The 13,795-nt window shown below is 44.0% G+C and overlaps 1 protein-coding gene across 23 annotated transcripts in view; it reads right to left on the bottom strand.

Moving 5' to 3' along the window:
• Positions 1-2,024: 2,024 nt before the first annotated feature.
• ACACB (acetyl-CoA carboxylase beta) overlaps positions 2,025-13,795 on the bottom strand; it is a 70,245-nt gene continuing 58,474 nt past the window's right edge. For 11 of the 23 annotated variants that reach the window (XM_042852413.2, XM_042852407.2, XM_042852408.2 and 8 more), the window contains 13 exons: positions 13,558-13,678; positions 12,912-13,022; positions 12,053-12,196; positions 11,563-11,683; positions 11,267-11,363; positions 10,775-10,871; positions 10,368-10,503; positions 9,580-9,757; positions 7,456-7,568; positions 6,578-6,732; positions 5,735-5,905; positions 4,137-4,273; positions 2,025-3,854 (listed from right to left, as the gene is read on the bottom strand). In XM_042852413.2, coding sequence (XP_042708347.2) covers positions 3,728-3,854; positions 4,137-4,273; positions 5,735-5,905; positions 6,578-6,732; positions 7,456-7,568; positions 9,580-9,757; positions 10,368-10,503; positions 10,775-10,871; positions 11,267-11,363; positions 11,563-11,683; positions 12,053-12,196; positions 12,912-13,022; positions 13,558-13,678 — 1,708 coding nt within the window. In that variant the 3' untranslated portion in view covers positions 2,025-3,727. Of the gene's footprint in view, positions 3,855-4,136; positions 4,274-5,734; positions 5,906-6,577; positions 6,733-7,455; positions 7,619-9,579; positions 9,758-10,367; positions 10,638-10,774; positions 10,901-11,266; positions 11,364-11,562; positions 11,702-12,052; positions 12,197-12,911; positions 13,023-13,557; positions 13,679-13,795 lie in introns of those variants that run through there. The other 12 variants (XR_010592913.1, XR_010592914.1, XR_010592918.1 and 9 more) reach the window with 11 other exon arrangements.

Raw genomic sequence — 13,795 nt, 5'->3', positions numbered from 1 at the left:
TGCTTTTTCCTCCTCCCTACCCTTACCCTCGGTTCAAACCTCCCTTGAGAATAACACTTTTAAAAGGCGTATCATGTACTTTCCTCCACAACCCACTTGCTGTGGAGAATCTTTGCATCTAAACTCACCTGCAGCCACTGATGTTTGTGTAGTTCCTCTTCTCACAAAAGAAGTCCCGCAATGCATTGTGTATGAAAACAGATCTTAAAAAGATGAGCTGTTGAAATCAGGTTAAGTTGGAAGGGGCTGAACGTTACCACCTCTGGACCACTCTTCGGGGGCCTGTGTGAAAGTCACTGCCTCATTCCCCTGGCTGCCCGACATTCCCGCAAAATGGCTCCGGAGACCACGATGGAACTGGGTTCACATTCCTGAAAGGCCATTCAGGCTCCAACCTCAGCTACCTCTTCACCTCCCTGTGCCTCAGCCAATCCACCTGGAAGAGATAGGGGACATCAGAACTTCTCTGCAAATCAGATGCTGTATCTAATAGGTGCCCCAGGGTTAGTAAGTGACAAGGAAAGTTTTGGATCGGGGCATGGGATGAGGGAAAATAGCGTGTATGTTTAATTGCTACAGAGCATCACACAGACCACTGTTGCCATGTTACTTACCCAAGGTCTGGTCACCATGTAGTCCTTTCTCCAGATGGTTCATCAGAGGAAACTAGCTGAATGTCACTCTGGTGTTTTCTGCAGCAGTTTTAACAGCAGCAAGTTTTCTATCCAATAAAGGGCCTATGCACCCTATATTTCCCTACAAGTCTTTTCAAACCTACTCCTACTATCTAGTGCCGGTGCTATAGTTAGCCTCTTGCTCTCCAGGCACTGAAATCAAAGAGAGTTTAACCTGAGTAAGGACTGCAGGGTTTAGCCCTAAATGAATGCTGCAAACAAGCATACACCAGGTTTCATAATTCTGCCTCAATTACACATGCTTCCCCTACACTGAGAGTTACAGTTAAACAAATGTTCAGAGGCTGACAACTAAGCCAAGGAAAGCCATTAAGTTCAGGCTGACGCTTGAAACGTTGATCGCATCCCAAGCGCTAAGCCTGTACAAGTACCAGCTACACAACTCAGCAGCTCTGTACTGAACACCAGTCCAATGTTAGTTACAGGGAAAATACAATGGAGCTAAACTTCCATTTTTCAGTGCGAGATGGGCATCCAACTCCTTTAAACATCTTTGAAAATCCCAGACATACAGTATTTCATATAAATCGTATTCAGTTTTCATTAAGAGACAGAGGGTTGCTGAGGGTAACTCGCCAAGCAGCCACAATAAAGTATCCCCCAGTGTGCACAGTAACATGTGCTATTGGCTTTCACTGGTTTTAAATAGGCTTTGACATTGCATTGGTGGTGATGGAACAGAGTTCATCCCTAAATTTGGTGCAGTGGAGGGCGTTCCATCATGCACGGGGTTTGCAAATATTCATGTTTTAAGAGATTTTATTTTGTACAATTACTGGAACTATAGCTAGTTTAATAGCAGAAGTCTTCATTCTCATAGGTTACGTACAGAGTAATCTAAAAGAATCATTTACTCTATGGTCTACCCCCACCCAAGCTATCCCAGAATGCCCTTTTTCCGATCAAAAACAAGTGTTGCAGTGCAGGCCCCAGGCCATGCATCATCAAATGAAGTTCCTGCAAAATCCCCAATCCACTCAGGTAGAAAAGGGGGAAAAGACACACACACACCCTGATACATGACTGAGGCAACTTGGCAGTAGCATCCTTGCTTCCCCACCCCACTCTAACACAACCGGGTTAGAAAGAACCACAACCGGGCATTTTCATACTGTAACAGCAGGCGCTGGAAACTGTAAAGCTAACCAACTTGGCACAGCTCACTCATGGCAGAGCAGGGGCTTGTGTATGAACACATTGCTCCAGGAAAGCGAGCTCCATGTCACTTGCTGGCAGGCGTTTCTGCTCTGCGCATTTAATGCAATGAGAGGATACAGGTCATAGAACCTCTGCATTTAGTATAAAGGCAAAGAAACAGAAGTCAGAATCCTCCCTGAAAAATGTCATCATTTTATTTGGAGCAGATGGGCTGGATTTCCCAATTCTCCTTCCATACAGTGAGTTTTGTTAATAACACATCCTCCTCTCTCTCTCTCTCTGACAAAACTCGTTCAGGTGTAACACCTTTCAAATCAGGGAACTTTTAGTCTCTCCTGCTGCCCTCCTCTCAATAAAATACACAATACATTGTTTTTGGAAAAACCTCACCACTGGCATTGCATGTAGTAAGTTGTTTCATCACATTCTCTAGCCCACTGTGTGCACAGCTGTCCTGTGCGTCTCTTTGGTTTTGTCATTATTTGGTTTAAAATCAACTGACAGGATCTGTAACATTGCCAAACAATGGCTTTAACACTGTATTTAAACCAGGTAACCAATTCTATTCCCATAAGGCCATATCTAAGAGCCGTAAAGCCGTATCTTATTCTTATGATTAAAGATTACAGTGAGACATGGTACATGTATTATCATGAGGTTATGCAACCCAGGACAGTCGAAGGATATATGTGACCTGAGGATTTATTTTTAAAATGGCAAAAGGGTGGATCACCACTATTATGCAGTTACATTAGGCAAATGGATTTGTTACCCGCCATGCTACCACAATAGAACAAGGCACAGTAAGATCTAAATCATTACTTTTACTAAACTAAGTAGTTTGAAGTGTCATGAATTAAGTACCTTAATTCATGAGGTCAGGTTAACCACTGACAAGATCAGGTCCACCTGTGCTTTCCCACCCCACTCCAAATAGAGTGTACGTGGGTGGGTGGGGAAGCAGGTGCAGACACTGGAATAATTCCAAGGAATTCCAATATGAAATGGAAGGGGACACCAATTAAAGAAGAGATGGAAAATTCAACTGCCCCTTTTCATTCCCTTGTTAGAACTGGGGCTGTTTAACAAATCCTGCACTGACAACTGTGTTAACAGCTGCAAACTTGGTGTCCTGACCACAAATAAAATGAAGGACAGGTTGAAATGTATGGCTCTGTCGAAACCTTCCCTGGAATCCCTGACCATGCTCCAAGAATTATTTCATAATCACCTCTACTGAACACTGTCATAGCAGGGGAATGAAGAGGCTCTCCAGTGGTTTTCTAGTGGTTAGTGTGAATGTTTTTCCAAAACACAGTTTTCTCTTGTTCATTAAAAATAACAACATTTTCTTATTATGCTGGCAGATGTTTGGCAACAACAAACATTAGTACAAAAATATCTCTCTTTCCGGCTATTATACAGAGTTTGATTTCTACTCCCAGCTCCATTCATTCTAATGAAATGTATCTCAACATTTTACTGGGTTTACAATAAAAAAATAAACGATTTTAAATTCAGTTATAAAATGACCATGGGGCCCATCCCTGCCGGCTTTGTTCTGAAGACAAGGCTCCTGAGGTCAATTTGGGTTGAATTTAAATCCCACAAAAATGCCACTGTAATGGATTTGTTTTTTTAATTGTCCCCACAAATCCAGGATGAACACGGTGTTCACAGAAAGGCTATTTTTATGGTTGAAAATGCAACAATGGCATCATTTATTGAGAGACATCAGTAGAGTCTAAGGCTTCAACACTAGGGTCGAATACACGCAGGCAAGAAGACATCTGGTCTCAAAAGGAGTGGTTTCTCTCTGTGCGCTTCCTTGTCTATAGTGATTGTTCCTGGCACCCCCACCTGCAGCCTCTCTGTCAAGAAGGGGGCGGGTTATCCAGGGTAGATAAGAGACGAGCGATCTGGGTCCTCTGTGCACGGGTGATGTGCTGAGTCATGTGAATTATGCAGTCCAGGGCCACCTCTGGGTTTGCTTGAACCAAGCTACAGTGGACACAAGAAGGGAAGGAGAAGGGTGGCATCATTGAATTACTGGCAGAGAGCTGGGCATTGTACATGACACACAGAAAGACAGCTTCTGCTCTAAAGCTCTTATAATCTAAGCAAGAACCATCCAGTGCCTCCTACACACTATACCCAAACTGTGGTGAAATCATCTATTGTGGCCATTTATACCCAGGAGTATTAAACGTACTACTCAGTTACTTTTAACTAAGCAACACACAACTTCCTCCAGAAAGAGGCCGGAGCACTCCATGTACTCACGTCCGGATATGTCTGAGGGCGTAATCCCGTTTCAGATATTTGATGTTTTCTCGAATGGCTGATCGGGAACCCTCCTCTTCTTGCAAGTGTTTCTCCAGCCATTCCACCACCGCCTGGTTATTGTCCCAGAGATAGCCCTAGAGAAAACAACAAGAGCATCTTCGCATACTCCTGGGAGAGAGGTGGGTCCTACAAAGTTATCCAATCCATCTTCTTTCCAGTGCAGGGTTACTCCTGATTGTACTGTCAAATCCAGTTTTAGACTATCCCAGGACATACAGCCTTCCTTGGGACACTATTCCTCATACCAACAGATCTTACCCTCACATATATTTTAAGGCCCGCACAGGTCCTGAAAGCTGAAGCAGTTACGCAAACAATGTGATGCCTTAATTTGCATAGCAGGTGAATATGCAATGCTCCATTTGCATAATTCTACTCCCTCTCCCAAAGATTTCCGTCTCACTTTCCCTCTCTCTGCCTCGTCCCCCAGCATTACTGTTCTGTCAGGTTTCTTCCTCCCATTTAATATCCCCTGCATACATCTGGGCTAGCTCCCCTCTCCTCCCCCCCCAGATGTATTGGTTTGCAGTTTTTCAGTTGATTCTTGGTTTTTTATTAATTTATTTTCCCACTTTTCCTATTCTCTTTCGATGGTTCTGTAACCCCCTCACCTCCCATCCTTACTGGTATTTGCAACTCCTCTCTTCTCAGTGTCTTTCATGCTCCACATTCCCTCTTCCTGATCATTAAGAAAGATGTCAAATAAAACCTGAGCTAAACACAGATCCCAAAAGTACATCACTAGACCCCTCCCTCAACTCCGCATGACAGTGTTCATAGCTAAGGCCAAGCAAAGTCAATTGGTGGAGTAAAACTTCACGAGGTTGTAATCAACTGCTTTACTCAAAACTGAATATCCTTGAATCTTATATCGAATGTATCTCACGTTCCCTTCACCTACTAATTCCATCATTTCATCAAGCACTTCAGTTTGTTTAGTGAAACTTATTCTGAAACTCATGTAGTTTACTGCTTAGAGTTCTGTCTTTCCCTAGATGGTTAGTGGTTCTATTTCTCTTAGTATTGGTTCTATTATTTTACAAGGGACAGAAATCAGACTTACAGGATAGTAACAGCCACGATTGTCAATTAACTTAAAGTTCATAAGTCATGACTTAGAGAATTTTTATTTAAAGATAAATTAAAAAAATACAACAAAGAAGCTTGAAAGCACCGGCATGCAATCTCTTCTTTCTCCACTGAGAGACGCTGCTTCAAGATAAAGAGATCAACCATAGGACTTCTTTTTTTGCGCCATTTTGTTTAAGTTTGATGATCACTTGCATCCAGTGTAGGTCACCTGATCTGAAGAACTGTGCTTGGATTTCAGTGGCCATTCACCATGGCAGGAACGTTACACTCAAGCTATGGAACAGTAACTCTGATCACATTTCAGCCAAACTCAGGAAGTCAACTGAGCATGTGCTCGTGTAGGGAAGCACGGCAGGCTGTCATTGGACAGTACGGGAGACACTGAGAAAACAGACTGCAAATCAGTAACATGAGAACCTGAAATAGCCAAGATGAAGAGATACCTTCACAGCTCCTTCCGTCTCCATGAACCAGCGGCGCAGCATGGACTGGATGTGAATGTTGCTGAGCTCACTGTCCGCATTCAGAATCTCCGTTTTCACCACCTCCTCCAAAAGGAGGCGCCGCAGACGCCAATATAAGAATGTACGGGCGTTCTTCCACTCAAGGATATCCTGGGGTGACGGAGGGAAGAGAGTTCAAAATTCAGGCTTGTACAGGAAATGCTTTGGGGATGGCAGAGATGAGGAAAAGCTCAAGTTCAAGATACTGGTACACTCTATTTGTCTGGACAAAATATTTGGGAGGGGCAGGGTGTATCCTTGCAATCTGCATCTCCAGAGAGATTCCCCATTGTGACTTCCCCCTGCTTACAGACATGCTGCCCTTCTGAAAAGTAGCATCGGAATCAGAGGTATAACCTCTGCTGTTCAAACTCTGCAGGGACAGCAAGACACTCTCCAGCAGCACAATGCAACTCCGATCAGAATTCCTTTCTGCACAGCACAGCGCTCTAACGGAGCCCGACTCTGGAGCCAATGGGGTTCTAGGTGGGTGCTGCGGGGTTCACCCCTACATTAGGAGTTGTGGAGACTGGGGCCTCAGAAATACCAAGTCAGAAGCATTGGTGCTGTCATGTCACGCAGCAGCAATCTACTTCCATGCTCCTGCCCATCCGTGACAGGACAGGGTCTCACCCACATCAGCCCTGGCACTGCCCTCTACAGTAATGAGATTTTTTTCTTTAAAATGCCTTGACCATGTTTTCTAACGGCGAATCATCGGGGTTGTTACATTTCCCCAATATCAGCACAATAAAAGCTGAAAGCAAAGCGCTGTCGCTTAACTGCAATAACGCCCTTCTCGTGCATTCTTCCTGGCGTGTCGTGAAGGTCAGCAAACTGCACTGCCACCTGGTGGAAGATGGGTAACAGGAGCTCTTCCCGAGCTTTCAGCTGCTTCTCCAGCTCTCTGTGATCCTCTTCTAGGAGTTCTGGGGTGCCTGTTATTCCAGGAAACAAAGCAGCTGTCAGTCTGGATTTGAGTTCAGTTACCTGCAAGGCAGGCTGTAAGAGAGCAGCAAATTTTAAACTAGGAACAACCAAGGGTTAAAAATTCTCCTTTAAATAAATAAATAAACAAACAAAACAAAACAAACAAACAAATAAATAAAAACGAAAACCCATGGACTTAACTACTGTACTAGTGACCTTAAATGGGAGTTTGTAGTTTATACACTGACACAAATGTGCATGGCACTCTATAGAAAAATAAGGCACTGTCTCTGTCCCAAGGAGTTTCCAAGCTAAAGCTATGCCTAAACAGACTGTGTGAGTGCTTGTGTTTTACATACAGCATCTTTATAGTTTCTTAAGGTCTTAGAAACAAAAAGTAACTTAGAAGAAATAACATTTGTAGGGCTGATGATTGTTCTCCGAGGGCGCGTGTGAATGGTGTGAAGAACAGATAGACAAGGCACTATGGACATCACAACCCCTTAGATTATTATTAATTTATATTCAAATAGTCCGGAGTGGCCCCAATCAGGTCAGGCACTGTCCCGGATTCACTGTTAAAAGAAACCTCCACTGGCACCTAAACAGGATTTCCCAGATGGTCACTGCAGCACCATTATTTACCAATCTCCAGAGTTCATGCCTCATGCTTTAAGCTAGCAACGTAAACTGGAACAAAAGGGAAAGGGGGAAACAAATTCTCTTCTTACCCAGCTGTTCAACAAGTCTGGCATAGACTGAATCAATTCTTCTCATGGTCTTTATCAAATCCTTCCTCCTGAATTTAATTTCCACTGTTCCTTCAGCTTCTAAAATGCCTCCCCTAGAAAGGACGGAGGTTTTGTGATGCCAAGTTTGGTACAGTGGAGAGGTCTGTATGGGGAAAATACATTCTGGGAAGACTTTCCAGTTTTATATTATTTTCAGCAGAAATTTTGTTCTTATTGTTATAGTACAGAGGGTGTTTAAAATTGAGGATTAAGAGCAGGGACGCTGCAAGGGTTTCCCTTCCCAAATCTGAGATTTCTGCAGCTTTCTCTTTCTAGCATTTTCTACTATTTGCCCCCATGTTCAATAGTTATCACCAAGTACTCACGAAGATAAAAGGAGGGCCATTAAAAATAAGAAGTTTATTTAGCCCAGCAATGTATATTGTTGGAGGACCAGTTATGTAGAATATCCAGCAAATTGTGCTGTGAGAGCCCAACAATTTTTAGCTGTTGGCTCATGAGTTTGGCAGGTTAACAAATCTCATAATGAGACCGCTGCAAATGAGTCTATGAACTCATAAAGGGATCACATAATGGGTTTGTATTTCCCCTGCAACGTGCCTCACATTTTTGGGTGTTCTGTATGTATTATTTCTACTAATAATGCAGGTTCTCTCCTAGTACTTGAAAGATCTCAGCAGATCACCAGTTACAGAGTTGTAGTTGTATAACTTTAAACAGGACACTGGTTAGGTATTGTTCAGATTTTTCGCAATAATTGCATTCACGATGACTGCCCTGCTTGAAAGTCAGGCAGAAATGTGGGTGAGGTGATATCTTCTATTGGTGAGAGAGACAAGCTTTTGAGCCACACCGAGCTCTTCTTCAAGGCTGGTTCAGTTGGTCCAATAAACACCTTGTCTCTCTAATATCCTGGGACCGTCATGGCTACAGCTACACTGCATAAAGCAGAAATTTGTCTTTTCCCAAGTGTAGTTTAGTTTTCTCTTCCACACCTGTGGGCTATTGGGAAGGATTTATCAGTGAAGAGAACACCATTCAAAGGCTCCCAGGCATGTGGCATGGAGAATACACACACTTTACAAGCACAGGAAAGGGAAGGTCACATTTTCATAGACTCACAGATTCCAAGGCCAGGAGGGACCATTGCAATCATCTAGTCTGACTTCCTGCGTAGCATGGGCCAGAGACCTTCCCCCAAATAATTCCTAAAGCAGAGCTTTTAGAAAAACACCTGGTGATGATTTAAAAATAGTCAGGATTGGAGAATCCACCATGACCCTTGGTAAAACTGTACCAATGGTTAATTACCCTCACTGTTAAAAATGTACCCCTTATTTCCAGCCTGAATCTGTCTAACTTCAACTTCCAGCCATTGGATCATGTTATACCTTTCTCTGCTAATGGAAGAGCCCATTATTAAATATCTGTTCCCCATGTGGTACTTATAGTCTGTGATCATGCCAGCCCTTAACCTTCTCTTTGTTAAGCTGAATAGATTGAGCTCCTATCACTCTACGGCATGTTTTCTAATCCTTTAATCATTATTGTTGGTCTTACAATCCTCTCCAGTTTATCAACATCCTTCTTGAAGTGTGGACTCCAGAACTGGACACAGGATTCCAACCGTGGTCACACCAGTGCCAAATACAGAGGTCAAATAACCTCTCTGCTCCTTCTCAAGATTCCCGTTTATGCATCCCATGATCACATTAGCCCTCTTGGCCACAGCATTGCACTAGAAGCTCATGTTCATTTGATTATCTACCACAACCCCCACATTTTTTCAGTCACTGCTTCCCAGGATCGAGTGCCCCATCCTGTAAGTAGGAGCTACATTCTTTGTTCCTAGATGTGTACATTCACATTTAGCTCAGCTGTATTAAAATACATGTTGTTTGCATGATCCCTGTTTACTAAGCAATCTAGATGGCTCTGACTGTTTTGGGCTCATCATCCTTGTCCAACCCTTAAAAAAATATGGAGAGACTGACTAGAAACTTAAGCCAAAGGCTATGGAAAAATGCCTAGAACAGTAGAGAGTTACAAGGAAAGTACCAGAACAGGAGACTCCAAAAAAACCCTGAGAAAGATGTTACCTACCTGCTCTCCTTGTCTGCATAAAGCTCCATGTACACCGGGTTGATTGTTGGATCAATTACTACCCAGGACCCTCCTCTTAGCTCAGCATGTGGGGGGATGTAGACAAGAACAGGCTGTTTAAACTGCCTGAGGCTATCGACAATGTACGCACCGAACTTCAGCACCTGATCGTACATGTCTGAAAACCAAGACCTTTATGTTATCAATCATTTCTGGTAATGCCTCCTGCTCTGTGGCGCTACAGAGACAAGCTGTGGGTTGGGTGACACATGCCAGGGAGAAGCGCCAGGTTTAATACATCACTCCCTATCCCTTCTCTGGACCCCTGCACTTACCTCTACTCTAAAGTGCCCGTCTCTTCCAGGTGCCACCCTGCAGCCATCCCAGCTGAGGATGCCCAGCAGTTTGACTCTATAAAACCTGCTAGATTTCTTACTTAAGCAACCCAAAGCACTTCCCTCCCCAACAGAGACTGAGAAGGCTGCCTCCACAGTAAAAAAATAAACCAAACAAAAGACACCCCAACCTGCAATGTGACACTAATGCAGCCCTCCCGTCCCCCAGCCATCAGCCCCTGCAGCAGCAGCCGTGCAGGGGAGCTATGCAAGAGGCGAATCTCAGAACAGCATCACACAGTCAGCATGCTCTCGGGGAAACAGCACCCCTAGAAATAGCAGTAATAAAGGGACATGCTGAGCTTGCTAGGGACCCCCATACTCCACGGAGGGCCACGTGGGATCACAACCCAGCTCTCCTCCCTGACTCCTGTTCAGCGAAGAGCGAATCACCTTTCATGCCACCGGAGAATCCCCTCCAGTTTGCAAAGATCAAGAGAGGGAGCCGCTCTCGGTCGAAGTCCCTTATAGCCTGGGCAGTTTTAAAAGCTGAATCTGGGAACCACACCTGCCCAGCCTGCTGGACTATCTGAAAGAGAGCGAGCAGGAGTGTTCAGTTCGGATTAGATCCCTCTTGGCAAATGAGGCTGGTAGGTCGACAAAGTACGGTAGTTGGAAGGTTTAAAACCAATGAAGGGACTCAGGGTAGTTGATTCCACCAGCCTGAAAGACGAGGAAGAATGGAGAAGCCAGAAATCCATACAAAAGGGTCATCCAGAGCAGGATTTTCTTCTAGCTTTACGATACAAAGCATTGCCATTGTACATACATTCTCTCCCCCCAGTGGTTACCCAACATACCTTTGCTTCAGAATCTAGGTTTGCAGGGTCAGCTGGTATAACCATCTCCACAGTCCGGGTCTCCACCGCTACCACACCAATGGGGATCCCTCCCAATCTGCAGAGAGCCAGGGACCAGGTCAGTTTCTAAAGTAGAGATGAATTTTCACTTCTATCGAGCGGACAAGTTCAACTGGTCTCAAAGCAAGTCCAGGGGGCTTGCTTTCCCCACTGCTCAATAGAGCAACATAGGGGGACACCACAGAACCCGTTCCCAGGAAGGCCCGTCCCCCAGGAGGGGATGACACAGCCCCAAGTTAATTAAAGCACTGCTTTGCTGAACGTCAACTACCTTTTATACAGATAGTTTAGTGCCTACTCCTGCCTGATTTACCACTCAGACAGGAGCACAGACTTCAGTGGGAATCAGGATTCTGCACGTCCAGGCAGGAAATGGCTCTTAGTGTACACTGTTAACAGCTGGTTTAGGGAAGAGCCGCGCTTTGTTGTTACCTTGCTCTGCCAACTACAACTGTCTGTGCCCAAGGCTGCATGATCTCCATGAAAGTGCCATGATCAAAGAAGCCGCTCTGCCAGGTTCCCTTAACAACTGTGCAATGAAACAGAGCGTGTAATTGTAAGGTTATTTTGCTGACCAGTTCAATAAACTCCCAGCGCACATTATATCAAACAGCAGTAAAATTCTGCGTACACAGGACCGGGAGGATTTTACAGCAACAAATACACATAGGATGGGGAGACAGAATGGAGTTTTTGCAGAAGGTCTAGGCTAGAACACCCTTACTTACTTGGATGTGGTCTTCCTGCCAGCATCCATCTGGGATCGTAGGGGGCTTTGGAAGGGACAAAATCAATTTCTCGTTCAATGGGGTCACTTGTAGCAGTAACAGGCACTGGGCTACGATTGTCCTATAAGAAGAAAAATCTCTAACCCAGTTTTACCAAACAGCACTACAAAAATCTGCTGGACAATGTTCGTTCCCACTCTACCCTTTACCCTACTGAAATGCTACTTAGGCTGTTACAGAAATAGCATTAATCCAGACTAATTCCCTTACGTATAATTATTCTTCCTTACGGACAATATTTCACATTACTGTCTACGATGCTTCTAGTGCATTAGATGGTGGCACAAATGCCTTCAAAACAGCAACTACAGAAGTAATTTCCGCACATAGAATGGATCATAAAAAGCTGTTGGGTGTTTGTTTTAAACAAGGCATTGCAGTAAATACAATGTCACAGCCAACACATTGCTGTCCTGTCGGAGCTACTCACCTTTGGCATATATGAAAGCCACTGTAAGATGGTATAGACGCCCTCAAAGTCGTCTGGGACAGTCACATGGGAAACACCATTATGATGCATGATCTGCACGCCTCCGAGCTGGTTATTGGATGTGTAGACCTCACGCCCCAGGACCTAGTTAAAGTTATAAATAGAAAAGATTATCACCCCTAGAGTAAAGTAGCTGTAGACCTTATGCACACACAAACTTGTGCCTGTTTAGTTAAAACAAGTGCAAACCTGTGTGTAGACACGGTAATTTTAAGTGGCTTATTTTAATTTAATTTAAACCTATTCTTGACTGACTTAAGCTAAATTTTGGTTTTGTAAAGTAGGAGTGTCCACACTGCCTTTTGCATTGGTCTAACTAAATGGGTTTAAAAAAAAAATCTCTTCTTAAATTAAGCCGGCGTAACTCTGCATGCAGACAAGTTCATACACCTGCCGCACTGAACTAGCTGACTGAGCAAGGCACTCTGAATGCCAGCTCTGCCAATGACTTGCTCTGTGACCTTAACAAATCTCTCAACCTTTCTGTCTCAGGAAACACAGGGGAGAGGTGTATGGATTAATGTTTGTAGAGACCTTCAAATGCTGTGAATCACTTGTAATTCCCTTACTGATCTCTTGTACACATATTCCATGAATAACTCATCTGGTTTAAACACCTATCACATCCAGAGTACTGTGGAGTTTTTCTGTGTGAAATACTTAGTATCCATTATGGAATTTAGCAGGTGGGAGACAGCGAATGTCTCTGGTTGCTACAAAGAAGAGTGATAAATCAGCACAGGAAAGGACAATTTTCAGGGGAAAATAAAATGATGGGTGGAACTAAACTCCTTGTTACCTTATTTAAAGCACTAGCCCCAGTGAGGATGATGTGGGAATTCTCCACCTGTATCACTCGCTGCCCTAGCCTCACCAGGTAAGCGCCAATTCCAATGGCACGACATGTCACCTAAGAGATGCAGACAAGGAAGACAAAAATTACTGAGGAAAAAGGGCTACATAATCATGAGGAAGAATTAACAGAACTCTACATTCTTTTGTACCAACCTGGAAGATAGGTAACAAAACGGCTGCTGCTAGTCTGTTTCATCTAAATGATACACCATTACCACAATCAAAGTTACTGAATGAAGACTGAACTCTGGCGTTGTATATAATAACCTTCTGGTTTCACTCTGGTTTCAGGTTGCCAGCTGATAATGGCTAGTTCTGCTCAATATTCTGTTGAATGTAGTACACCACTGGCATTTTAGACCAGAAAATAAATTCTAAGCATTTCACAGCTTTAGCACACTTCATCTGAACCCCAATAGCTAAGCTGGTTCGTGGGGATTTCATAAATATTTGGCTCCACTTCACATGGCCAATCCTGAGCAGTTTCATCCTGTGTGGCTTTAGAAGCAAAGGCCACAGGTGCCTCATGTGCTGGATAAGAGTGAAGGAGAATGGCTCATAAAATCAGCTAATGATTCCAAAAGCCATACCATGCTAATGGTCACAATTTCATCATAAGCAATGGAGGACTCCCCAGCAATGGCACCAGATGCTCTCAGGTTCTCCACACCGAACCCTTCATCTTTACCGATGATATCAGTTAGGACATACCTGTGGGGAAGCGGAAGAGACAATACAGAGCCAGAGAAGACAACAGAATGGGCTCATTTTCACAAGGTGCAAGGTAAGGCCTGGGACCCAGGCACAGGAGACACCGTGTGACCTAGG

Source organism: Chrysemys picta, chromosome 15 (assembly GCF_011386835.1).
Source record: "Chrysemys picta bellii isolate R12L10 chromosome 15, ASM1138683v2, whole genome shotgun sequence".
NCBI classification, from domain to species: domain Eukaryota; kingdom Metazoa; phylum Chordata; order Testudines; family Emydidae; genus Chrysemys; species Chrysemys picta.
The sequence above is the reverse complement of the archived record's forward strand: the minus strand, read 5'-3'. Positions and strand labels throughout refer to the sequence as shown.